This window comes from Phialemonium atrogriseum (genome assembly GCF_030411735.1).
Source record: "Phialemonium atrogriseum strain 8032-3 unplaced genomic scaffold QBC33scaffold_8, whole genome shotgun sequence".
Lineage (NCBI taxonomy): Eukaryota > Fungi > Ascomycota > Sordariomycetes > Cephalothecales > Cephalothecaceae > Phialemonium > Phialemonium atrogriseum.
The window spans coordinates 122,755-147,158 of NW_026848145.1; the positions used below are offsets into that span (position 1 = coordinate 122,755).

The 24,404-nt window shown below is 57.8% G+C and overlaps 6 protein-coding genes across 6 annotated transcripts; 3 read left to right on the top strand and 3 right to left on the bottom strand.

Moving 5' to 3' along the window:
• Positions 1–519: 519 nt before the first annotated feature.
• QBC33DRAFT_356101 (isovaleryl-CoA dehydrogenase) lies at positions 520–2,193 on the bottom strand. The gene has a single exon (XM_060423876.1). It carries the CDS (start codon positions 2,021–2,023, stop codon positions 701–703), a length of 1,323 nt encoding a protein of 440 aa, XP_060284917.1. The 5' UTR covers positions 2,024–2,193; the 3' UTR covers positions 520–700.
• A 19-nt stretch (positions 2,194–2,212) lies between these two features.
• On the top strand, positions 2,213–4,378 carry QBC33DRAFT_533405 (putative methylcrotonoyl-CoA carboxylase beta chain, mitochondrial). Its single transcript, XM_060427465.1, has 3 exons — positions 2,213–2,890; positions 2,950–3,985; positions 4,072–4,378. The coding sequence occupies exons 1-3, from the start codon at positions 2,304–2,306 to the stop codon at positions 4,192–4,194; spliced, it is 1,746 nt and encodes a 581-aa protein (XP_060284918.1). The 5' UTR covers positions 2,213–2,303; the 3' UTR covers positions 4,195–4,378.
• An 805-nt stretch (positions 4,379–5,183) lies between these two features.
• Positions 5,184–6,958, top strand: QBC33DRAFT_533410 (D-arabinitol 2-dehydrogenase). Its single transcript, XM_060427466.1, has 6 exons — positions 5,184–5,202; positions 5,236–5,555; positions 5,631–5,700; positions 5,803–6,114; positions 6,226–6,342; positions 6,426–6,958. The coding sequence occupies exons 2-6, from the start codon at positions 5,501–5,503 to the stop codon at positions 6,604–6,606; spliced, it is 735 nt and encodes a 244-aa protein (XP_060284919.1). The 5' UTR covers positions 5,184–5,202; positions 5,236–5,500; the 3' UTR covers positions 6,607–6,958.
• A 3,733-nt stretch (positions 6,959–10,691) lies between these two features.
• QBC33DRAFT_356321 (uncharacterized protein) lies at positions 10,692–12,798 on the top strand. The gene is made up of 3 exons (XM_060423878.1): positions 10,692–11,063; positions 11,129–11,319; positions 11,375–12,798. Exons 1-3 carry the CDS (start codon positions 10,943–10,945, stop codon positions 12,581–12,583), a joined length of 1,521 nt encoding a protein of 506 aa, XP_060284920.1. The 5' UTR covers positions 10,692–10,942; the 3' UTR covers positions 12,584–12,798.
• Positions 12,799–14,471: 1,673 nt separating this feature from the next.
• On the bottom strand, positions 14,472–19,861 carry QBC33DRAFT_356251 (uncharacterized protein). The gene has a single exon (XM_060423877.1). It carries the CDS (start codon positions 19,611–19,613, stop codon positions 14,868–14,870), a length of 4,746 nt encoding a protein of 1,581 aa, XP_060284921.1. The 5' UTR covers positions 19,614–19,861; the 3' UTR covers positions 14,472–14,867.
• A 1,303-nt stretch (positions 19,862–21,164) lies between these two features.
• On the bottom strand, positions 21,165–23,776 carry QBC33DRAFT_356408 (uncharacterized protein). The gene is made up of 4 exons (XM_060423879.1): positions 23,747–23,776; positions 23,463–23,688; positions 22,352–23,134; positions 21,165–22,139 (listed from the first exon to the last, which is right to left on the bottom strand). The coding sequence occupies exons 2-4, from the start codon at positions 23,464–23,466 to the stop codon at positions 21,304–21,306; spliced, it is 1,623 nt and encodes a 540-aa protein (XP_060284922.1). The 5' UTR covers positions 23,467–23,688; positions 23,747–23,776; the 3' UTR covers positions 21,165–21,303.
• Positions 23,777–24,404: the final 628 nt, after the last annotated feature.

Consider the following 24,404-nt stretch of genomic DNA (forward strand, 5'->3'; position numbering starts at 1 on the left):
CGATAGCTGGGACCCGAATGCCAGGTTCAGGTTCTTTCCGATCCGCTTGCGTCCCGAGTCCCTTGGAAGGCTGCCAGGGTCTGAGACGCCACGGAACCAAGCTAATCTCGGTCTCACTCAGTCCCTCCTTTTTCCTGACCTGTCATTTTTTTGCCCGCCACCAATGTGTCTCACTTTTCACTTCAGAAGAGAAAAAAAAAAAGTCTGGAATGAAAGTGGCGGCAAAGTTATTTTTTCCCATCAAGTAGGACGAGGTTGGTAGGGTGAGATTCAAAGGGCAGGTTCGACTCGGGAAATGCTTCGCCATCAGCCGCATCCGGCAATCTCGACGAATCATTGTTCCCCTGACTCCGGGTACCTGCAGACAGTATGTTTATTAATAGAAGGCTACCTGGGTATGAATTCTGAGATTTATCTGAGGACATACTAATAATAGCTACATGCTTGTGACAGGTGCCTTGTCTAATGCAGTCCTGGCCTCAACTTCAGATTCTGAAGTTCGAATGATACCCCTTATCGTTCTTCTAAGCCTCTGTCTCCAACTTGTTTCCATGTGCCTGCGTGTTATGAGAGACAGTATTGGCGTGTTCAACCTGTTCTCTAAGGGATAGCTAGAGGACATGATATCAAGGACCTCGCAGACGGTAGATCCGCTCTGCTTGACACGTATGTGTGCCAGTAATAGAGTCTCCGTCGTTGATCATGCCGAGAAATGCGCGTACTCCTTGTTGAACGCCCTCCCAATCACCATCCGCCTGATCTCCGACGTCCCGGCTCCGATCTCGTAGAGCTTCGCATCCCGGAGTATCCTGGACGCTGGCATCTCCTCGACGTAGCCCATGCCTCCGAGGACCTGGATGCAGTCCAAGGCACACTCGGTTGCTCTCTCCGCCGCGTATAGGATGGCTCCCGCGCAGTCCTGAGTCCTGATGGTGCCCTCCTCATCCACCGTCTTGGCCGTCGTGTATGTGTAAGCCCGCGAGGCCTGGAGCTTGGTGTACATGTCCGCCAGCTTCCCCTGCATGAACTGGAACTGTCCGATGGGCGTCCCGAACTGCTTCCGCGTGTGTGCGTACGGCAGCGCGACGTCCAGCGCGGCCTGCATCAGCCCCAGCGGACCCGCGCTGAGCACCAGCCTCTCCAGGTCGAGCCCTTCCATCAGGACGCGCACGCCGCCGTTGACCTTGCCCAGGATGTTCTCGGCCGGAACGAACACGTTCTCGAAGACGAGCTCGCCCGTGTTGCTCCCGCGCATGCCCATCTTGTCGAGCTTCCGCGCGCAGCTGAAGCCCTCCGACTTGGTCTCCACCAGGAATGCCGTGATGCCCTTTGACCCGGCGTCGCGGTCCGTCTTGGCGTAGACCACTACAACGTCCGCGTCCGGCCCGTTGGTGATCCACATCTTGGTCCCGTTCAGGACGTAACCCCCATCGACCTCCCTCGCCCAGGTGCGCATGCTGACAACGTCGCTTCCGGAGCCAGACTCAGACATGGCCAGCGCGCCGACCTTTTCGCCCGCGATCAGGCCTGGGAGGTACCTGCGCTTCTGGTCTGCGGACCCGTTGAGCTGCAGCTGGTTGACGCACAGCTGCGAGTGGGCGGCGTAGCTGAGGGCGACGGACCCGCTCGCGCGCGACAGCTCCTCCATGACGACGCAGTGCGCCTGGTAGCCCATCGCCAGGCCGCCGACTTCCTCGTCCGCCGTGATGCCCAGGAGCCCGGCCTCGCCAAGCCGCGCCCACATCCCTTCCGGGAAGGCATTGCTGCGGTCCGTCGCCGCCGCCGTCTCGGCCGTCAGTTCGCGGCGCGTAAACTCCTGCACGCGCTCGCGGAGCTCGTCGAGGTCGGCCTGCGAGGGCGCCGTGAAGCCTTTGGGGTGCTTGGAGGTCGACGCCTGTCGCTTTTGCTGGTGGCGGGTTGTGAGGGGTGTTGATGACGCGGGGCGGAGCCATTGCTGGGCAATTGGGTTGGGGGATGACCTCGCCGAGCGAGCCAACCGGCTGGATATTCTGAGACTGGCCATGTTTGTATTGGGATGAAGAATTGAATGGGAATACGGGTCAAATTCGCAGAGATACTCGAGGAGTCCAAGTCATTACTTGCCATGTGCCAAGGCAGGTTGCTCGGCTTCCATCGGCGGCTTGCAGCGGCTTACTTCGGGCCGCAGCAACCCACCCTCCTCCCCCAGACGTCAGCGGGCATGCCAACTTCTCTTCGACCAACATTCTCGAGTCGTTGAGAGTTTCGCAAGCCAGCTGCTACGCCCGGGGCAGCAATTATCGGCTTCATACAGTTTCGCCAAAATGATCTCAAGAAGATCTACCAGAGAAGTCTTGCTTCTCTCCAAGCAATTGGGCCGCCAATGCCGTCGAACACCGTTATCGAGCAGCGTCGGCACGTCCCCGATCCTCCCCCTGCGGAGTTGTCCTCGACGCGGCGTCGCGACATTCACCCCGCCCTACCAAGCCGGCGCAATTTCCGTGATAAAGAGCAATGTCGACGAGAGCTCCGACGAGTTCAAGGAGAATGAGAGGCTGATGGGCGAGGCGATGACCCGCCTGGAGGAGCTGACCAGGAGGGTCCACCAGGGCGGCTCTGCGAAGGCGCGGGAGAAACACCTTGCCAGGAAGAAGATGCTCCCCAGGGATAGAGTCACGGCTCTTGTCGACCCGGGAACAAGTTTCCTTGAGCTCTCTCCTCTGGCTGGCCACGAATTGTACCCGGAAGCCGACGTCCCCGCCGGAGGCATCATCACCGGCGTGGGCGTGGTTGAGGGAGTCACTTGCATGATTGTCGCCAACGACAGCACGGTAAAAGGAGGGACATATTATCCTATCACTGTCAAGAAGCATCTTAGGGCGCAGGCCGTCGCTCAAGAAAATAACCTGCCGTAAGCTGTTTCGAGGCGTGGAACTGGGGAGACTGTGAGCTAACATCGATGGTTCTAAGGTGCATCTATCTGGTCGACTCCGGCGGCGCGAATCTTCCCCATCAGTCAGACGTCTTCCCAGACCGTGACCACTTCGGCCGCATCTTCTTCAACCAGGCGCGAATGTCTTCAGCCGGCATTCCGCAGATTTCCGTTGTTATGGGCCCTTGTACGGCCGGAGGGGCCTATGTACCAGCGATGAGCGACGAGAGCATCATAGTGCAGGAGCAGGGCCACATCTTCCTCGCCGGGCCACCCTTAGTGAAGGCGGCCACGGGCGAGGTGGTCAGCCCCGAGGACCTGGGAGGCGGCAAGATGCACTCGTCCGTCTCGGGAGTCACCGATTACCTAGCTGTGGACGATGCGCACGCCATCGTACTTGCCAGGCGGTGCATCAGCAACCTCAACTGGCCCAGCAAGCAGCCGGCGACTCCAGCCGAGTACTCGGAGCCCCTCTATCCCCCGAGCGAGCTCCTCGGCATCGCGTCCACTAACCTCCGCAAGCCGCTCCCCATCCACGAGGTCATCGCCCGCATCGTCGATGGCTCCTCGTTCTCCGAGTTCAAGCGCGACTACGGCACGACGCTCGTGACGGGGTTCGCGAGCATCTACGGGCAGCAGGTGGGCATCGTGGCCAACAACGGGATCCTGTTCAGCAGCTCGTCGGTCAAGGGGGCGCACTTCATCGAGCTGTGCGCGCAGCGCGGCATCCCGCTCGTCTTCCTGCAGAACATCAGCGGGTTCATGGTCGGGGCCGACGCCGAGCGGGAGGGCATCGCCAAGAACGGCGCCAAGCTCGTCACCGCCGTGGCGTGCGCCGACGTGCCAAAGTTCACCGTCGTCGTGGGCGGCAGCTACGGCGCGGGCAACTACGGCATGTGCGGGAGGGCGTACGGCCCGCGCTTCCTGTGGATGTGGCCTAACGCGAGGATAGGCGTCATGGGCGGCGAGCAGCTGGCCGCCGTCATGGAGACGGTGGGCCAGAAGGCCGACCCGGCGTTGAAGGAGAGGATCGAGAGGGAGAGCGATGCCGTCTACTCTTCGGCGAGGTTATGGGTGAGTTTCTCCAAGTCGGATGCGGCAACTCGCAACGCATGCACTTTGGTTGTCTTTTTCACTGACTGATTCAATTTTTCTTCCAGGATGATGGTGTCATTCCTCCGGCACAAACCAGGAGGTATCTCGGCTTGGGCCTTAGGGCAGCATTGGGAGGACGCAACGTAGTGGAGCCTGGAAAGACGAAGTTTGGGGTGTTCAGGATGTGAGAGGGATGTGCCAATCAATTGAAGCTTTGAAGCTGTCGAGTCGAGACGAGGGAACATAGAATATTGGATATCCGACGTCGTCTACGCCGTACACTATCGCGACGCGTAATCGGATAATACTTCAGTGAATATTAGATGATCAAAGTGTGAGGGACCGCAACCGGCGTGCATGGCATCCCTGACTTCATTGGAGCCATGTTCCTGTCTGCCAAGGCTCAAGAGCCGCTAGATTGATCTCGACTCATGGGCCGCAGCCCCCGTACCGGCGCTACAGCACCGGGAAACCCGCCGGGCCCCACATAAGACAACAATCCGTGTCAGCAGACCATCTAAATTTGGGGTAAAAAGTGGAGAGGTCCAGCAACCGCATTCGTATGGAATCAGTTTCTTGACCGACATCTCCATCCGGAGAATTCTAGATTCCAGCAGATGCAGATAATTCAGCCGACGAGAAAATGTTTTCCACAGCCCAGGCACAGAATATCCCCCCACCTACACGTAGATAGGCCTGGGGCTTACCAGACATGGATGAGCTCTCAGTCATGGGACCCTATGTCTCGAGTTTTCTCGCGTCGGTGGTGTCGGGTCGGCTGTCGGGTCGGGAGGACTCATGAAAAGGAGCTTGATAGTCATTGATTTTTGACGACAGGTTTTCAGAATTCTAGCATTTCTAGCATTTCCATTTTCAGCAGATCCTGAGCAGATCCTGAGCAGATCCTGCCAAGAAAGTGTTCAGAAAAGCGCCTTCATCTCACCGTACCTACCCCGCCCTGAAGTCATCGGTATCTCCAAATTTCGCACCCCCTCCAAAGCCCTGGACAGCAAGAGGAGCTTTCTCCCATCATTGAAGCCATAGTGTGGTCTTCCTCCAGCCCATAGCCCGACGACGAAACCTAGAGCAATAGAAGACTCCCCGACAATGCTCTTCCATCAAACCGCCCGTGCCGGCCTTCGCGCCGCACGGCTCAGCTCCGTCGCAGCCCTCGCCCGCCGCCCGGCTCCCCAACCCGCCCTCGCCGTCCGCGCAGACGCAGCCGCAGGCGCCCGCAGCGGCTTCCATTCTTCACCGGCAGTCCGGGAGTCCGAGAAGAAGGGCGGCAATGACGCCACCCCGTCGGCCGGCAGCTATGCGCGGACCGACGAGTCCATCACCGTCGAGTACCCGCCGGACAACGAGCTGCCCAGCAGCGTGCCTGTCGAGGGCGCCGGCCGGGCCGGCGTGAACGTGCTGCCGACTCTGGCGGCGTTCTCGCTCGAGGGCACTGTCAGTGTTGTCACCGGCGGCGCGAGAGGATTGGGTCTGGTCATGGGTCAGGGGATAGTCATCAGCGGTGGTGAGCTTGCGATCGTGGACTTGAACAGTAGGTTTTGCTGACGTCTGCCTCGCTTTTTTCCCTCGCCCTGGCTGACCGTTTGCCCCTTTTGCTTCTCTGTAGAGGAGGAAGCTACCAAGCAAGCGCAGTCCATTCTCGAGACGTTCAAGAGGGACTACCCCAAGGCGAAGAAGTGAGTTCGCCCCTGTCCTTGTCTCTGGGCCCGGGATCTCCTGTCTCAACGGGCCCCGGAGCTTCCCCGACTTGAATCCCCCCCTTCTAACCTTTCTCTCAGGTTCCCCAAAGTGACGGCACACTACGCAGACGTCTCGGACCAGGCATCAGTTGAAGCCTGCATCGCCGAGGTCATCGCGGAGCACGGCAAGATCGACAACCTGGTGACCTCGGCCGGCTTCACCGAGAACTTCGAGGCCACAGCCTACCCCATCGACCGCATGCGCAAGCTGTGGGCCGTCAACGTCGACGGCACGTACCTGTTCGCCACGGCGGTGGCCCGCCACGTGATGGAGCGCAAGGCCAAGAAGTCTTCCATGGTCTTCATCGGCAGCATGAGCGGGAGCATTGTCAATGTCCCGCAGCCGCAGGCGTGAGTTACTCCTCCGCCCCAATTTCACCCTCCCAGGACCACCCCCCCAGCGTTTCCATCCCACGTCTTCTTCAGCAGACTGGAGTACTGACGGATCGATGGACAAAACAGGCCATACAACAGCGCCAAGGCAGCGGTCCGGCACCTCGCGGCGTCGCTGGCCGTTGAGTGGGCGCACGCCGGGATCCGTGTCAACTGCATCTCGCCCGGCTACATGCTTACCGCGCTGTAAGTCCCCGTCTTCCAGCCTTTTTGCCATCAATCCTGGCCTCTCCCCCTCCGGATTCGAGACCCTTACTAACCCCCCGCAGAACGCAAAAGATCCTCGACGACAACCCGGACCTGAAGCAGCAGTGGACGTCCCTGATCCCGCAGGGCCAGATGGGCCACCCGGAGGACCTGATGGGCCCCGTGGCGTTCCTCCTGTCGGACGCGTCGAGATACGTCACCGGCGCCGACCTGAGGGTCGACGGAGGCTACACCGTTACGTGAGCGCCGGCCCCCGGCTGACGCTGACTTCAGAATCCCCCACCGGCCCCCTCCGTGGCGGGTCGGGGGGCCAAAGAGGGGGACACATATACCTTATATGGGGATCGGAAAATTCTGGGAGACGGCGCGGGGAGTAGCTGTGCGTGGGAAGCGCGTAGATGGCTCGGTATATATGCAATTGCGAGACGCGCCGTCTCCTGATTACGACGTGGCGTTGGATGGGAGTAGGCGACGGCGACGGCGCGGCGGCGTGAAGGACGTACATAGGGCGATACACTTTGTAATGTAATAATAATGGGCGCTTTGTGTAACCCGCCGCACACACAACACACACATACAACTGGTCTGCGCAATTGCGAGGAACCCGATTCGCTCTAACCCATCTCCCTTAAAAAGGGGGGGATGGCTAATCCCGAGGTGACACAAGCCGCTTCTCGGTCAGCCGCAGGCAGGTACACGTTATCTCTCTCGTCTGCGGTGACGCTCTCCCTTCCAAATGGAAAGGACAGTAGGTTCGGAAAGAAAATCCCGACCCCTCCGAAACGCCACTTAACCAACGTCCAGCCCACGCTAAATGGGGGAAGCGCCGTTGAGATCGGGAGATGATGATGGTTTGACATCGAACTCGTGCCGCTTGGGAGGAAACCTTACCTTGGTGCGGAAAGGGGTCGAAAGTGGGGACCTGTTGGGCTGTGTGTATGTTGGTTGTTAGTCCCAGCCAGGACGGCCCGCCATCAGCCCATAATTGGGGATCGATGATCAAGGGTCCAATATCAGCATCCGGTTTTGGCAGGAGAGGCAAGCAGGGAACTGACGGAGCGACAGAGGAGGCTTCCAGTTGGCCCCCAAGGGAACCTACCCGGGCATGTGCTCACCGAGGGAGAGGCGCGCGGGACCGGTCGGGCTTTAATGGTCCGCGTTATAGGGCCGTTTTTGCAACCTCGGCTTGTTATTGCTGATGGGAGGATTCTAACCGCGTTGGTATCGCAGGGATCGAATGCTGGCCAGAGACTGTCGAAAACCGGTTACTTTGGTTAGCCATGGCCCCAGCGTCCGTCTACCTTCCAGTGTATGGCGCCAAGTTGATACAAACAAGGCAGCCTTGTTTGCTTTAATCCATAACCACATTGGTCATGGAGAGTCGCTTGTTCTAGACCTTTTGGGACGCGATATATGCTCAGGCTCTGGCTACCTATTCCATCATCCTAAGGATGTGATCTTACCGCCAGTACTTGGCTATCCTGGGCGTTCTTACCTTGTAAGGATTGTCCTCGACAGACCTGGACTTACAGGTGTACGCATGTAGTATATGGCGCAGTGTATTCCGAGGAGAAGCACGCAAGCTGGACCCTTGTAACTGACCCCATCTCGGTCAGACTCGACATGATTGCAGCTCATGCTCACTCTGATGACCGGCGGGCCTTCTCTCGGCAAATTTTGCCCTTGCCAGTCCTCCAAGGTTTTGTGCGCGGGGAGATGCAAGGCTTGCAGGGGCAAGGATGCGGAGAAAACGTCCGCATCCTGGGGTAGTGTATCGTGGGGATGGTTCGAAAAGCTGGCGGACTGGGTACCTGCCTATTAGGAAGCCAGTCCCGACACCGTGGAACCCGGTGTGACCCAGCTCTCCACGATACGTCAGCAACCGGCGATCGTTGACCCCCCGACTTGTCAGCTTCCATTGCCAACCGGAGACAATATTGTCGTGCTTCGCCAGGCGGGGAAATCTCGGAGAGGGAAGGGCTTGGGTGGTCAGGGAATCTGGCCTGAAACCGTGCGCTCGACAAGAATGAGCTCTCTTCCTCAGCGACTGGACAGACGGACAGGTTGTCCTCGGTTCTGTTCCCCAGCGTTGGTTGTTGTTCCTCCAATCTCCCACGCCGCCAACATTCTCAACAATGATCTGGGCCAATAGTATATGGGCGCATCCGGCCTTTCGGAGTCACACGACTTCCTTTATCTTCGGGGCGGGGGCACAAGAGCACAAGACAGGCAGGCGAAACTTCACCTCCCAGTAAGCCGAAGAAGGGTAAATTTTTCTTGATCAAGAGTTACGTATCGAAAACTGTCCTAGGAAGAGACAAAAGGAATGTATGTTCGACACGTCTTCGACATGGAAACTAGTATCAGCACGGGCTGAAGCTGACTGCCCTAAGAGGTTCTCAAGAGCGGTGAAGGGCTGAGGGCAACAAAGCAGAGCTGAACGGGGGTGAAGCTACGACCAAAAAGGCTTGGGTTGATGGACCCTTGAACCCGGTCGCGTGGCAGTAATGCGGAAGGACTGGTGGTGCGTTCCTTCCCTCCTTGCCACGGCTAGACATGGAGATGTACTGCGCAGCAGTAGTGTAGACTGCAAGATCAACAATGCATTTAGGCCCGAGTGGGAGCGAGCCCGACGGATGAGCCTCGAAAGCGAAGAGGGGTAGCTCTCGGCACCGGTGCTTAACCGATGCAGCGGCGGAAGATGTTCTCGAAGGTGCCAGGGGCCGGGGGTGGTGGTGAGTCGTGCATTAGCAAGATTTAAATGAGTATCGCAACCTAGAAAGTCCCCGTGACGCATCAAAAATGTTAGCGCATGTGCCTCGGGGACCTTTCATTTCAATCTCAGAGATTCAACGCCGGCCAGAGGCGGCACTCGAGTTCCGCTATAATGAGCTACGGAACGAAACAAAGAACCAGCAGCGAACAACTCTATTACTCGGAAGGAATTACGAATATACTGCATAGTACCTCGTTCCCTAACGCTCAGTCTCCTGGAAACCCGATGGGTTGAGACGAGACTGACCGACTGACCTGCTACCTACCTAAACAAGTGCATACCCCCCGACCGTAATAAGCCCTACCACCTGCCTGCTCCTAGAGTCCCACCTGAGTCCCACGTGTCTCCCTTGAATGGTGGCACCGGAAAGCTGAGGCTTATCGAGGCATGGCGTGCGTAGGTAGCTGTTCTTGGTGGACGAGCGGGAGAGACAGAACAAACAACGCAATGGCCAAGTGGCATGTGCACTCGGTGAGCGCGAGCTGGCAGGCTTCCAACCTTTGGCTTTGGACTTTTGGTTGGGGAGAATAGCCGCCACTCCTGCTCGTGTTCTCCTCTTTTTTTTAACTTCCAGACGGCCCAGTGGAGAGAGGAATGAGCAGGTATCGCCCTCGTAGTCCCATGATGGCAATTTACCACCAAGGTTCCAGGTTGGTAGGTCGCGTCTTACCTAACTGGCGACGGGGGGACCTTGAACATTTCGGTTTACAGGTACGCACGTACGTATGCGCATCACCTGGAACCGCAAAGTTATTAAGGGCGTGACCCGGTGCGGAAGCTAGAGCTCTGATGGTCTCATTAGCGGTCTGTTAGTGCCGTCGAGGTGGGAACTGGGGGCGGGATAATGGTAAGTCCCTGACTGTCCGTGAGGCGAAAGACTGGCCCAGAGCTTGACCTGACAAGCAAGCCACCTCCATGGTCAACATGGGCAATTTTCTTTTTTGTCCTCTCCCTGTTCCGCCCTTCGCATTCCTTTCCTTTTACCTCTCGACCCTCTCTCTCTTTGAAGGGCCATAGTGCCAGACGCCTATTGTATTGTACGGTACAGTATGTACTTCGTGCATATCGATACTTTTCCCACCCACTGGACCCTCCCGAGTCCCAGCCCACAAAGTCAATCTTTTTGAGACTCGACGCCACGTCGATTCGCTCTTCGGGGTTATAGCCCACTTCTGGACTTCTGGACCCAGTTCACTTAAGTTGAAGGTTGCGTGTTCATTCCCCATGTGTGAAGAAGTACTACTCTCATGCTCATTCAAGCTGTGAGCCGACTTCTATGTGTCTATGACCCAGACGCAAGCAACTAAATAAACGCTACCACGACCCACCAAAGCAGCGGCCCCCTGTTGCTTCGACTGCCCTTAATAGTTCATGGCGTCCTAGAGCCTCAACATCCATTAAAGCAACCCAAGGGCTCTCTCACACGAGAAGCGGACGCCCAAACGTCTTGCACTGCCACTTCTCAAGTGAACCTAATCGTGCCTTAACGGAATCCGTCAACCTTCGGCATACGAACTGCTGAATCCGGGAACACCGAGGAGTTCAGCTGGCTCTGCATCTCGCTCGCCTCCGACTCACCACAGTTCCAACTTGTGCCGTGTTTTCTGTCCGCCATTGGTCTACAGCGGCCGCTATGACTGCGACAGTTTGACCCCCGGAAGAGCCACCGCGTGCGTATCCCTGCAACAACATCAGCAACGAACGACGGGCCTGTTCTGGCTAGGCTATGAACTTGCTGGAGTGCTTCTTTGCCCGGCGAGATCGTAACACTCTTCGGTTCACTACTCGGCTGCCTGGTTCGCAATGGAGCCACCACTGCCGATGATCTTGCCCAAGGGCATCGTCAGAAACACAGACGCGATTTATGCCGCCCTGGCGAGTTTCTCTGTTGTCCCCCCCGAGATACTATGGGGATGTTGGCATGGTATGTAGCCCATGGCTCCAAAATGACTGAATCGGACCTCCGTTATACTGACATGGGCTGTGTAGTCTACACATACACTTCCCGAAGGCTCAACGATCCCACGGCCCACCGCCTCGAGAACTTCTGGTGGCATGTCTTGGGGAGCGACAGGCGGCACCTGAGTGGGAAAGCTCTCGCCAAGATATACGAAGAAATCTCCAACGGCCCGACCTTCGTACCACTCAAGGGACCAGTGAACCGATATGAAGGCCCGCCGGTAGTGTTACCCAGCAACCATCCCTGCGCCCCTGTCAACTAATGTATGTCCCTAGGTACCTAGATTTAGTCAGCATGAGCTCGATAAAATGCTATCGGGCCCGGATCTGGGCCCAAGGCAAAGTCGAGCCCAGGGACAGGGCCGTAACACAGGTTCTCCGACGAAGGTGGGCGCGAAAGAACCGACTTCTTCGTCAACGAGACCTCCACCCCTGCACCCAATCCTGAAGAGCACGAGAGGACCCTCATCGTCAGGTCCTCGCCCGACAGCGCGATTCGTCTCACCGCCCGATTCAGGCGAGGAAAGTGGTGGAGAGGAGGAAGACGTCTCCTCGGGTAGCACGGCAGCGTTGGAAATGCGCCCGCAGCTACCGCCACCCGCCGCGAGGACGGAGAAGAAAGCGACACAGGCCACCAAGAAGTTTGTCGCAACGACCTCGGCTCACAAGCGGAGGCCTGTGTTACCGCGCCGACCCAGTTCTCAATCATCTACTGCTTCCGAGCCGGGGTCCAAAGAGGGAGCCTCCGGTTCCTCGACAAAACACGTCTCCACCAGTCGATTATCGCCCAGCATTGCGGAACAATCAGCTAAAATCCCGGACCGCAGTCCGGGATCTTCAACACTCGCTGTGCCTCCCGTGTTGAGTGCAAAGGCAGCTGGTAAGCAACCCGCAAAGGCAGTCTCTGGGAAGGAAACTTCTCGCGACAGACCCTCCCATAAGGTTGGGCAGGGAAGAATTGTCATAGAGCAGCAGCAGGCAACGATGGCCCAGGAGAGGCCTGCAAGTGGCAGCAGCGATTCTACGGAGTACGAGACGGCCAGAGCAAGGGACGGGCCGAGACGACCATCACCCGTTCCGATTACGTCGGAAAAGATGGTGCGCTCCCACTCCAATCAGTCGCAACAGTCGAGTGCGGGCCGACAACCGCCAAGCGGCCTGGCGGCATCCAGCGTCTCTGCCACGTCGACCGTTGCCGTTCAGGGGCAGTTTGACTTTGATTCTCCCTCCCCGGCCGCGGCGAGTCTGGAACCCAGGGACATCCCGGACCAGGTTGCACGGCGATCATCGAAGCCGCTCTTCACGCCGACGCAGCCGAGCCCAACCCCCGACGTCCCTCTTGCGCGATCAAAGAGCCAGCTGGCCGTCCTCCTGGAGCTTGACAAGGACCGGAGCCGATCACGGAGCCATCAGGGGCAGAATGGGAGCAATGGGAAGCAGAAGGTGGAAGGCGAGAAGGAGCAGGGGAAAGGGAAGCCTCATTGATGGTACTAAACTACAATGTTCACCTACCTCCATCACAATAATTATTGCTGCCTCTACACGCTTCACCTCGGAAGATATTCGGAAGCCAAAAAGAGAAAAGGAAAAGACAGGAGTATTGGCGAAGCGGCGTCTTCCGTCCAGTATACCTTTCACCAAAGGGGCCATGGTTATAGCCGGTGCTTCGGCGGGTTTATTGCATTCAAGATGGTCCCATTGGAGGCTGCATTTGGCGGGCGTTACGAAGAGATTCAGAGCGGATGCTCTGCAGGCGCGATATGATTGATGGCTAGTACGTGTTTTCCAGTATCTGGCGAGGAGTGTATCTGGCCAGATCACGACCTGGAGATGCCTCTATAACTTCAAGGGGGAAGGCTGTCTAGAGCTCTCCCGGAAGGGACTACTCGCGAGTATTATTGACTTGGGCTACCTGATGCTGCTCATTGCACAGAATACGACGCTTATCCCGAGAGGCATTCAAGGCCCTCCACAGTCCCCTCCTCTGGTTCTCTCTGTGATACTATCTTTGCCCCTCTCTGTGCTCTGCCTCGTTGGCCACCATCCCCCCCCCCTCTCGGCCACCCGAGCTACCCCTATCCGTCAGAATCGCGGCGACAGCCGTCGGGGACACGGAGCCTCGGAAGAAGAGGGGTTGTGACCCCGTGTGCCAGACTCCAATCGGTTGGAACAGGGGTTCGTGTCGGTCTGCCACTCGCACAATCCTATTCCTCTTTTTCTTCCTCCCTCCCCTTCCCGTTGTGCGACAAGACTAGTCGGGTTCTCACCTCCATTTCCTGATCACGTTGACAATTCCTAGGCGCGGAACGGGGGGAACAGGTGTCAGGGAATTTGCTTTTTCCCCTCGCGAATCCATCCGAAACCAAGCGACCTGGTCCCCCCCAAAGAAAAAATTAAAAAGAGGGGGTTGAAAAGTATATTCCACTTACGAGAAAGAAATTGCAACATCAGTGGGAAGACGAGACGAGCCGCGATATGTGCGTAGGGCTCAGGGCGCCCTAGCACGTCTTACCTACACTACTGCCTTGCCGCATCTTGCCTGGAACGTTTGGCTTGCCTTGCCCCAGCAAACCCCCACACGTCCCCGGCCTGGACCGATAGGGTTGCACAGGCGTACCTCCTCCCCTCCACGCCCCCCCCACGGTTTTGGGGGGGACCCCTTCATCGCCGGCTCCGTTCGGGCCCATGTGATCGCCGAGGGTGCGGGGCTGAGAAAAGAAAGGAAAAGGGCTGTTTGTCCCACAGGATCGGCATGCTTCCCAGCCAGCCCGCCCGCCCGCTTTTGCTCGAACCGCACGGGTCGGGTATTAAGGCCCAATGAGCATATGCCAACCCACAGGTACGGATGATCACCTGGGCAGGGTCGCTGTCTGGTGACCTTGGTGATCAAACTTGCGTGCTCCGAAGGGCCGGGTAGCACATCGAGGGCCTCTTGTGTCTGTTTGGCGGCCATTGGGAATTGGAGCTTGGAGTGCATAGGCTGTCAGACATGGTAGCAGATCTTGCCTGCACTGCTACATCTTCACCCCACCCATCTGCAGTCAATCAATCACTCACTCGTTCGCATCCTACGACGAAGCGGCTTGGCGAAGCCTAGACTGAATCTCAATCATTTTCCATGTTTGCTAGGTTGCTTGCTATATCTCCGACACTAGCGGATGCGGCTCGAGGCCCCCCCCGCCACCAACGTGCGAATACCGCCAACGCGGAAGAGATAGGTAACCCTCCCCGGAACCCAACCGCCACATTACCAAGGGCAAGAAAGTGTGTACCCCCTTTGCCGCAGCCCATCCCTTGCTCCCTTGCGTATGTATGTATGCATTACTTTTGTCCGGCCCATGAATTAAGACCACACAACACACACCCCTAGAATCCGAACATAACAACCAGAACAGTCGATAGTAACAGACGGCAAGAAAAAAAGAAAAAGAAAAGAAAGTCGGTTCGATGTGTTTTCGTTGCCGTTGGATATCTCCAATTCCCGCTTATGCATGTCCTATGCCTTTTGCCAAGTCCTTATGGTGGGAAAGAAGTAGGTCGTAGGTAGGTAGGTAGATCCAACCTCCAGACCTGGCTCGCGATGATGATTAGGTTGTTGTTGCCCCCAATCCCCATTTCCAAACAAGACCTATTAGAAAAAAGAAAAAGAAAAAAAAACATTAAAAAGAAATGAAAATAGGGAAAGGAAAGATGGAAGAGAGTGTGTTATCCATCATCTCGGGGGGTGGGGGGACCACGCAAGTCCCCAGAGAGGGCCTCAGCACCAACTCTATTCAGGCAGGCCGAACATCCTCCTCAGCACCCCAAACTTCTTCTTCTTCACCTCCCCCCCGGTGCCCGCCGCGCCCGCGCCGTCCATCTCGAACAGGCCCGACGACGCGGTCCGCCTCGGCAACACCGTCGACCCGCTCAGCGTCCTCGTGCCCAGGTTCCCCGACCCGGCCCCGGCAAACTCCTCCTCCCTATCCCCCTCGGCCCCCATCGGCAGCGGCCACGTCGCCCCGGAGCCGCGGCGCGCGCTCAGAGTCGTGTTCAGGCTCGCGGCCGTCCTCTTCTGCAGCCGCGGACTCCGCGGCCTCTCCTCCCCCTGGAACTCGCCCTCGCCCTCACCCTCGTCGTCGTCGCCGGTGCCCGCGGCCCTGATGCCCCTCAGCTCGTCGGCCCCGCGCTCGAGCGGCGTGTCCCTGCGTGCCGCGGCGTCCTCCCCCTCGGCGCGCCGCTGGATGCCGCCGCCCGTGTTGTGCCTCCTGCGGCGCAGCACGTCCATCAGGCTGCTGCGCTTCTTTCTGGTGCTGCCGCCACCGCCGGTGATGGTGGTGGTGGTGGTGGCCGCGGCAGTCGGGGTCGTCGGGGACCCCATGAGCTCGCCGCGGCCCGAGCGCGAGCGCCGGAGGCCGCTGTCGGCGGACGGTTGGGCGCGGGCGGCGGCGGGGCGGGATTGAGGGGCGTTGCCGAGGAGGACCATCCGCTTCTCCTCATCCTCCTCCTCCTCCTCCTCCGGCAAGGGGGGGCTGGCCTTGCTGTCGGCCCCCACCGCGGTCGCCGGCCAGGCCTTGCCGCGGCTGCCGGGCCGCATCGACTTCGCCATAGACAAAGGCCGGGGGTCCCGGGGCTTGATGCTACCACCGCCGCCGCCGTCGTCGTCGCTGCTCGAACCGTCGAAGCGGCTGCGGAATCGCGAGCCCAGGGCCGAGGCTCCGCCCTCGTCCTCGTCGGTCGAGTCGCCGAAGCGGCTTGACGACTTCGAGCCTCCGAACTTGGACCTCGCGTGCTGCTGCTTCTTGTTCTTCCTCCCGAACAGTCCCGTCCCGGTCCGGGCCTCCTGCGGGGCCGTCTGGCGTAGGGTTTGTCGCAACCCCGTGTTGCTCGCGGGCATCGAGGAGCGGCTGAAGGCCGTGCCGGTGGGGGACAGGGAGCGGAGCGAGAACCTCCTGCCGGCGGCTTCGCTGCCGGGCGGGGACGACGGCCTCATAGTCTTCCGGAACCCGAACCCTTCTGTTTGCCTGGGCTGAGACCTCCTGAAGCTGCTCTCGCTGCTGCTCGACCCACGACGGCGGAGGGACGTCGGAAGGATGGCCGACCTCGCCCCACCGATGGAAGCTGTGGATGAGCTGAGCTCGGATGTCTGCCTGGCGTGCCCTTTGGTAGCCCGTGGGCCTGGGCCCGAGAACGTTATACCCGTTGTCTTCCCTTCAGCAGTCGCGTGCCCATACCGATCGGTCCCAGAGGGCTTCAGGATAGATCCCTCTTTACGCATCGACTTCCGCAGGGCTGACGAGTCGTGTGTGCGCGGGGTGGACCCGTCATCGTTGACCTTAGTACCAGGCTTGATCATGTAGGTCCGCTCCGCTCTGTCCGTATAATCGGTGCGCTGGTCCTGGTCCTGCTGTTTGGCCATCATCTGCTGAGCCATGTGCACTGCGAGAGCCTTCCGCTCCGAGTTTCTGCGGTCCAGAGACTTCTTCTTCTTCGGCTTATGTGGTGCTATATGAGTGCCCTCGAGGTCACCCTCAGCACCGGCATCCTCCTTGGCTTCCATCTCCAACTGGGCTCGCTTTTCAGCCGTCAGGCTTCTCCAGAATGTCTTGGCCTTTTCCCAATCATCCTCGGGCGCCCCCTGAGGCTGGAAATCGACGACCGTAGTCTCGGAAGAGAGTTGAGGGGCCAGCTCAGGAGGGGATGATCTGCGTCGGTTGGCTGTAGCCTCAGAAGAGAGATGAGGGACCGGCTGCAGAGGGGATGATCTGCTAGGGTCAGCCTCTGGATTCGCAACTCTCTGTGCTTGTTCTGGGGCCGGGTATGATGGCTGCCGTGGACGGCCGATGGGACTCTCAACCACCGCATCGAGCGACAGGAAGCCATCACCCTCAATGTCTGTGTCTAAGAAGTCTTCGTTCGCATCACTGTATATGCTGCTTCCAGTGTCATCCGTATCCTCATCATTTGTGGACGCAATGGTAGCTAGAGTGTGTGAAGGCTGTCTGGCGGCCTCTCTCTGGGCTACTGGCTCGAGAACCTCTTCGCGTGCAGGTTCGACGGGGATCGAGCTTGAATGTCTTTGGTCTGCCCCACGCGTAGATGCCTCCGATGACTCGTCTTCAGGGAACCCACCGGGAATGTCGAAGAAAGACGCCTCGCGCGTGGTCTTAACCGTCGGTGGGGTTGGCCGAGAAAGCGTAATAACTGGTAAACCGTCCTCCGCGTCCTTACTTTCGGTCTTGGCCGCGGTCGGGACCGGGGTCCAATAATGGTCAGACTCGGGGCCCAATGTAAACCCATTAAGCGGCTTGTCGTCAAGAGTGCTGGCGTCGGCCACTGGGCCTTCGTGGATCACGGCCGAACTTTCGACAGCCTGAGCCGAGTCCTTCTCCATCTCTTTCTCCGACTCGGTTGAGCTATCGCTCATATAACCGCCCCCCTCAACCGACGTCACTATTGGGGGAAGAGGTTCCCTAAACCTCGAGATATTCGCTGCATTCCTCGACACCTGATCTGCCTCCTGATACAGAAGCCCTCCGATTGCAGAGTCCGTACTCGCCTCAATGGGTGCATTTGGCGCGGTTTCGGGCTTCGGTTCGTATGGTCTGACGAGGGGACGTCCCTCCTCGCCAGGACTGGACTCCCTCGGTTTCTTGCCCCTCACACTGCCGAAGCTAGGCAGCGCCGGGCGCGGCTTCATGAGCTCGTCGTCATCGAGCGGAACAATGTCCTTTTTCTTCGTTCGCGCTATGCTGGCGTACCATGGGCGGCGAGCTTCGTCGTTCTGCGAAATAGGAGTGCCTGTGGACTCGACCTGGTCTGGCGACGCAGACTGGCCAACCACCACGTTGTTCGAATCATCAAAACTGACTCTCACCGACCTCCTACGAGGAACAGATAGTTCGTCGCCGAGGTAGACATTGCTAGAGGTTTCCGAGGCGCCACCGTCGGGCGACAGCTCGCGGGATGACGGACCACGCTGCTTCAGCGCCGGCTTGCGTGGCGAGATGGACCGGGGAGGAGGCGAGTGCTTGATAGATGGGCCCTCCTGAACAGTCCCAAAGTGTGCCGTTCTCGCGGGGCTATTAGAGTGTGTCCTGTCCCTGGTTATACGACTCGTAGCCTGTGGTTCGTAGAGGACTGGTTTATCATGGTCTGCCGTCGCCACGTCCCGGGAGGTCACCGCTTCGCCGGGAAGTTCAGCAAACTGGCGAGGCGGCGGTGACCTCACATTACTCTGTCTCAGACCTGTGGGATCTGGCTGTGTTGGCTCTTCCGCGGTCGCACGCATATCCTGTTTCGTGCGTACTGAATCCAGGGCGTCAGTCACCGACTGTTGACTGCCGAGTTCTGCTTCGTCATCTTCTAGCTCCGGCTGCTCCCGTACAATCGACGGCTGTCTTCTTATCGACGGTCCAACGCGGCCGGTATCGCTTGGTAGAGATATCGCATTGCCATCAGCCTCCGACAAGCTCGACACAACAGGCACCGCTTGAGCGCGCTGGTGCTCGAGCTTCTTCGCAGCAAGCCTTGGCGATTTTATGATCGCTTTGACAGCGGGCTCTTCATGCTCATAATCTGGCTCCCGCGTGGCTTCTGCTTCGCTTGTGTTTATGTTCGATCCAGATCTTGCAGAAGCGACTTGAGCAGCGCGTCCCACCGTTCCCTGAGCAAGACGTGTCCCTCCTTTGGCGGGCGGTGCCTTATGTTTCTTGTTCGCCTTTTCTGACGTGGTTCGGCCACCCAGATCCTCGGGAGCACCGTCATAGCGCGGGACCATCCTCCTCGAGTTGGGATCGTAGACCAAAGACTGAGCGGCATCGGTTGACACGGGTCGGCTTCTCGTGGACGAAGACATGGAAGAAGCTCGTTTGGGCTGTGGTGGCAGCTCGAGAACGCGTCTTTCGATCGGAGACGATGGGGGCGGCGACGCGACTCTGACACGAGCCGGGTACGAGAAATTGATCGAAGACGCCCTGCTGCTGGGTCTGTTTTCATCCAGGTCTAGCTTCGAAGGGCTGGCGATTGCGGCATCCGATGTCCTAATGTTATTCATATCTCCAACCAGCGCCCCGCCAAACCAGGATGGTGAACCCTCCCTCCCTAGCTTCTGGGACGCAAGGCGCACAGGCGTACTCGCCAGCCCGAGGCTATTTGCCTTGCGATGTTGCTGCCGCGCAGGGCCGCCCGTCCCATTACTACGTGTCTCGAAATTCTCCGGTAGCGCCGGAACGGGGGGAGCATCCTGCCCGGCGGGGGACGTTGTCTTGGCCGCTGGCCTATGCGGACTCGGGGTTCTGAAGGTCTTCTCAGATAGGGAGGCACTGCTACCACTTCTGTGCAACGATGGGTTCCGACGAGCATCGGGCGCGGTCCCCGAGGAGGACATGGATGCGCTACGGCGCATGGTCCGCTTGGTCTGGACTTCGGAGACATTGGTCGGCGTCGTTGGGCGAGCGCGGAGGGCGGCGGCGGCGGCGGCGGACGACAAGGACTGCTGCGACCCGTGACGGTTGAAGACGGCTGCAGCAGCCATGGCGGCATCGGGATTTGCCGTCAAAGCAGTTAATGGCTGACGGGAAGAAGACAATCGTCAGCTTGGGTCAGTGTACGAGCCAGCCCGAGGTGGTCGCAGCGCGATTCGCTCTGGGACAGAGGGACCAACGAATAGGAAGGAACAGAGTTTAGGAAACAGGGTGGAATCTCTTCCGCGTCCCGGGAGAAGCAAAGAAACCTGTGCTCCAGTTTCCGTCTTGAGACAATTTGATATATTATGAGCAATGACGACATACCGGATTAGGAGGCCTTCGCCTCCGTGAGCCCAACATCTGATAATAATTTCGCCGGACTTAGTTAAAGCGCTACCACGATGGTCGAGCCATAGGCGCACGGGAGACGCCGGGGCAAATGATACGCATGTAGCCAGCTGCAAGGCCGGAGAGGAGGGATTTGTGGTGATGTCAAGATGGAAGGAACGGGCGGCCCGCTTTGGTAGCTGGAAGCTTTTGTCTTCGTCTCGCTCGAGTAAAAGCTGCTGGTAGTGTGATTATCCTGTAGATTGCGCGCCCGAGAAATTGGGATTGGGCTCTGGGGGCCTCAGCCTCCAAGGGAGGCCCACCCACTTCTCTGACGTAGTGCATTGGGGCCCGCGGCGGTGCAGCCGGGCAAGGACCTACATTATACTTGGGTACTTAGGTACTTGCACATATTTTGGTACCGCTATCTCCAAACATGCTCCATGTGAGACAAGTAGACCCCGGAACAGCTGACAGATACGCGAGACGTCACTGTACAGCTCATCCGACATGGTGCAGATGCAAGGACAGACGGGATCTCCCCGCTTTTTACGCCTTACCATAAGAGTACCGTACGTTCAGAGACGTATGTAGGGACTCTCATGAGTCTCATCACTCAAGGCCAAGTCATCATCGCATCCAGCCCGGTTAGGTGCTGTGCCGAAATTAGCTGCCATGGAAAGCCTCGGCTATTATGAACCTACTAAAAGCATTGATTGAGCTACCTATCCATGAATGTTGACAACCAGGTCGTCGGGCTTGCCAGGTAATACGTGGCACAGCTCAACCAGGCAAAACACATTGGACGCCAAGGTAGGTATCGTGAATTCGCCTGCATAGTAGCTAAGGTACCTACTTTGCTTTACGGTGAGAACCTCCCGCTATGCCAAATAGGAACCCATCTCTCTCCGTGGTCTACCTAGTCATGGGTATGGGGAGGGGGATCTATGTGACACGATGCCGAATAAACAGGCAGCCCCGACTCATATCCCACCACAGCTCGCGAGGCAAAAGCAAACGAGAGCCGTCCGGGCCGTTCCGGGAGGTGTGGGCTTCCCGTTCTGTATGTTTCTGTTTGAGGGGAGTTGAAAGCCAAATGCAGCTGATCCAGGAGGGGGAGGGGATATATCCACAACGAACAGAGAATGCCTGACAGACAAGACGGTCCTCAATCCCGCCGACCGTGAACCATACAAAATGCAGTCCCGACAAACTGCGACTCGCGCAATGCCATGTTCAGGGGAAGAAGAAACACTGTGCCTCCTCCTGGACTTTGCCCTACTGCTTAGCGGGTAGCAACATGTCGCCGCTGGGTTAGCCAGACGAGGCAAGCAAGCCCATACCATCTGGTAGATCCAGCATGACCAGCACGTTTCGGGGAAGCCTGAGGACCAGCACCCAACCGACCATTACATCTTCAACAGGCCCCGCCTAATTGCCCGCTATACCCCCAACAAGCGGAGGCTTATAGTGCAATACATGAGGCTCATCCCTCAATGATGGCTGTTCCTCGGGACCGTATCCCTCCTCGTCATCGTACTCGTCCTCGTCGCCGTACTCCTCGCTATGCGTCTCCTGGCTGTTGTTGCTGTTCATGTGGGCTATTTGGTTTCCTCCCTGTGGTGGATTGCGATCTTGCGACGAGTTGTTGCTCTTAGCGGGCGCCTTACTCCCCTTCTTTCCCTTGCGGGACCGCATCTTCGCCTTTTCCAGGAGCCGACGGCGCTCTTCCTCCTGTTGCCGGAGCTTTCGGTCCTTGATTTCGTACTGGCGAACTAGCGCCTCCGGAGGGCGGCCAAATATCGCCTCGTACTCGCAGAACTCGCAGATCCAGATGTCCTCAGCTCTGGGCGGATTATGGGCGTTCTGGTTCTCCGTTTGTCTGCGCCTGGCCTTCGCGGCCAGGAGCAACTCCTTAGCATCTCGTCTCCGAGACTTCTTCTGCGACGGTTTCGCCTGATTCTGAACAGCCTTCGACATCTTGGCGGAGTTGTCCTGAGCGGTTGCATCTACCGCATGGCCGTTAACCGCGGTCGACGGGACGTTGCTGGTCTGGGTTTCTTGCGAGCTCCTTCGCCGGCTCTCTCCCTTGGGGACATGAAGCATAGGCGTACTGGCGTTGCGATCGGAGCCTGGCCAACTGAGCGTGCCGGGGACCTGGGAATCGCAGGTAAATGTAAACTGGGTGGAAGCCGGGCTGGCCTTTGTTGACAGTTGCTGATGAAGAAGACTCCTATTTTCTTGGCCTTGCTGCGAGGTCATCTTCTCTGCGTTGGCAATGGCATTAGAAATAATTCCAGTGTTTTCACCTTTCGGCCAAAGGATATTAGCATGCAGGGGCCAAGGTAGAAAGCAAAGGAGTGAAAGGAGTCAAGGCAATGTAGCGACGTAACGGTGATGGCCCATAGTTTGGAGCCGGCAAATTTCCAGAAGAGCAAGAGCAAGAGCAAGAAAGAGGGCAAGGGCAAGGGCAACTTACTAGTCTGCAATGGCAACTGCGAGGGACGCAGCTTTCCGTTTCGCCCAGCCCAGTTATTGGTTGAGTCTGACAAGGCCCGCAGGGGGCTCCGGCCATTCCTGACCCGACCATATCTACCTCTTCCGGGACCGGACACGTTCTGCGCCCCAGATGCAAAGCTACCGCATCCATAGTATGGAGTCGATGTCGCGGGGGAGGACTCGCCCTGGCCTTCAATCGACTGAACTGGCGTCGCCGATGGGTCCGCGCCGAGGACAACGTCATGGATACCATGGCTACCATTCAGTGCCGTGTCCCCTGCCGTGGGAATCTTGCGTTTCTTGTTGTTGTTGGTCATTTCGAAAGGGTCGTAATAGCCATCGGCCGAGGACGCGGCGGAGAGGGGCGGCTGCGAATTCGAGTGCCTTCCATTATCTTGTCTCAGCGGCAGACGTTGAGGATACCCGGAGGAGTCCGCCCCCGGCCGTCCAGGAGCATTCCTTCTCGTGCCGAAATCGTCCTCGTCACTCTCTGCTCCGCCACCAGTCCTCCGCCCCTGGCTTGTTCCCCGGTCGGAAAACCTCTCACGGCCATGAGAACTGAGAGGTTCCGTCTCGTCGTCTCTGGTACTGTAGCTGTAGTAGAACAGCGGGGTCGTGTTCTGTGGTGCAGGGGGGTATTGGATAGAATCGGCCACTTCTGGCGAAAGCCTTTCCCGCAGTCGACGTTTTGGCAATGGTCGAATCGGCCGATCCGGATGCGATGACGAGACCGTATCTGCAGACATTCTTGACGCGTGGTCTCCTGTGAGTCGGGCACAACAGTTGCGAATTAGCCTCGGTGCAATAAAGAGGAAAAACAAAGCAGATGCCGATCCCAGCAGGAGTGCAATCGGGCCATGTGGAAAGAAGTGAGCCGCGCTGTGAGAGGCAAGTTCTTGCCGGCCAAGTCCAACCATTGTTCCCACCTCCTCCCCAAGTACGTGCATCCCATGCCGAGGAATTCTGTGCCGAGGAAGGAAATCGTGGAGTGGAAGGAGCCAGAGGGCAGTTGACGCGGTGGGGAATTTTTGTTCGGGTTTTCTCAGAGTCGGAGGTATCTTTTAGAAGTGGAAGGTGCAGAGGTGACATACCCATCACATATGGTAAGGTAGGTAACCAAAAAGTGAGGAAAAAATTCCTCGTGTGATGTCCAACAATCCCAACAACCAACTACGCCCAACGTGATTTCCAGGGACACACGCAAGTAGGTACTGAAAGGAATGCCTAGCTCGAGCCAAATTGGTAGCAATAGTCGCAGCAAGGCAGAGTTTGGCTGGCGATGAACAGATTTTCAAAGGTGTTGAAGCTCTCCCCTTTCTGCCCAAGTCAGGAGTCAGACACAAATTCACCAAAATGTGGGGGGTTTATTACAAGCAAAGGTCCCAATGCAATCCCAAGGGTCAAAGAGCCGGTGCTCCTAGAATCTCTCAAGTGAATTCCAAGCGACAGTGTAGGTTCTCTAGGGCAGCAACGAAGCCCGGCTAGGTCAAGCTAGGGATGGCGATGGTAAGGGATGACCGGGAGGGGAGGCAGGTATCGGGGGATATCGATAGCTGGCACGCTGACTGCAACCCAGCTAAACTTTTAGTCCATATGCGGGAGCTGAGCCAGGTTACTGATCATCAAAGACAACAGTTATGATGGACTCTTCGATGGATCTAACAAAGGGCAAAAGCAAGCTGAGGTGCAGGGGCAGTGTCGTCGACAAACAGTGTACAGGAGTGATTGCTAATTAATGAGCCTCTGGAGGAAGAGACTGTGTTCAGTGCTTTGGCCAAAGACTTAGGTGCCTACCCAAACCAAAACCTTACTAAGCATCCGATGCTGCCAGCATGGAATCTGCATAGGCACAAATGCCCCTTGCAATTACCGATCTGCACCAATCATGGTCCTAGCTGCCTAATACGTATTTGTGCAAAGCATTCCGTGCTGCTTGCACTGTAGTAGATACATTTGCGAGAGGTCTACACTTGTATTTGGGAATGGTAAAACCAAGGGATAAACTTAGAGAGGTAGGTATTTGAATCGGAGGG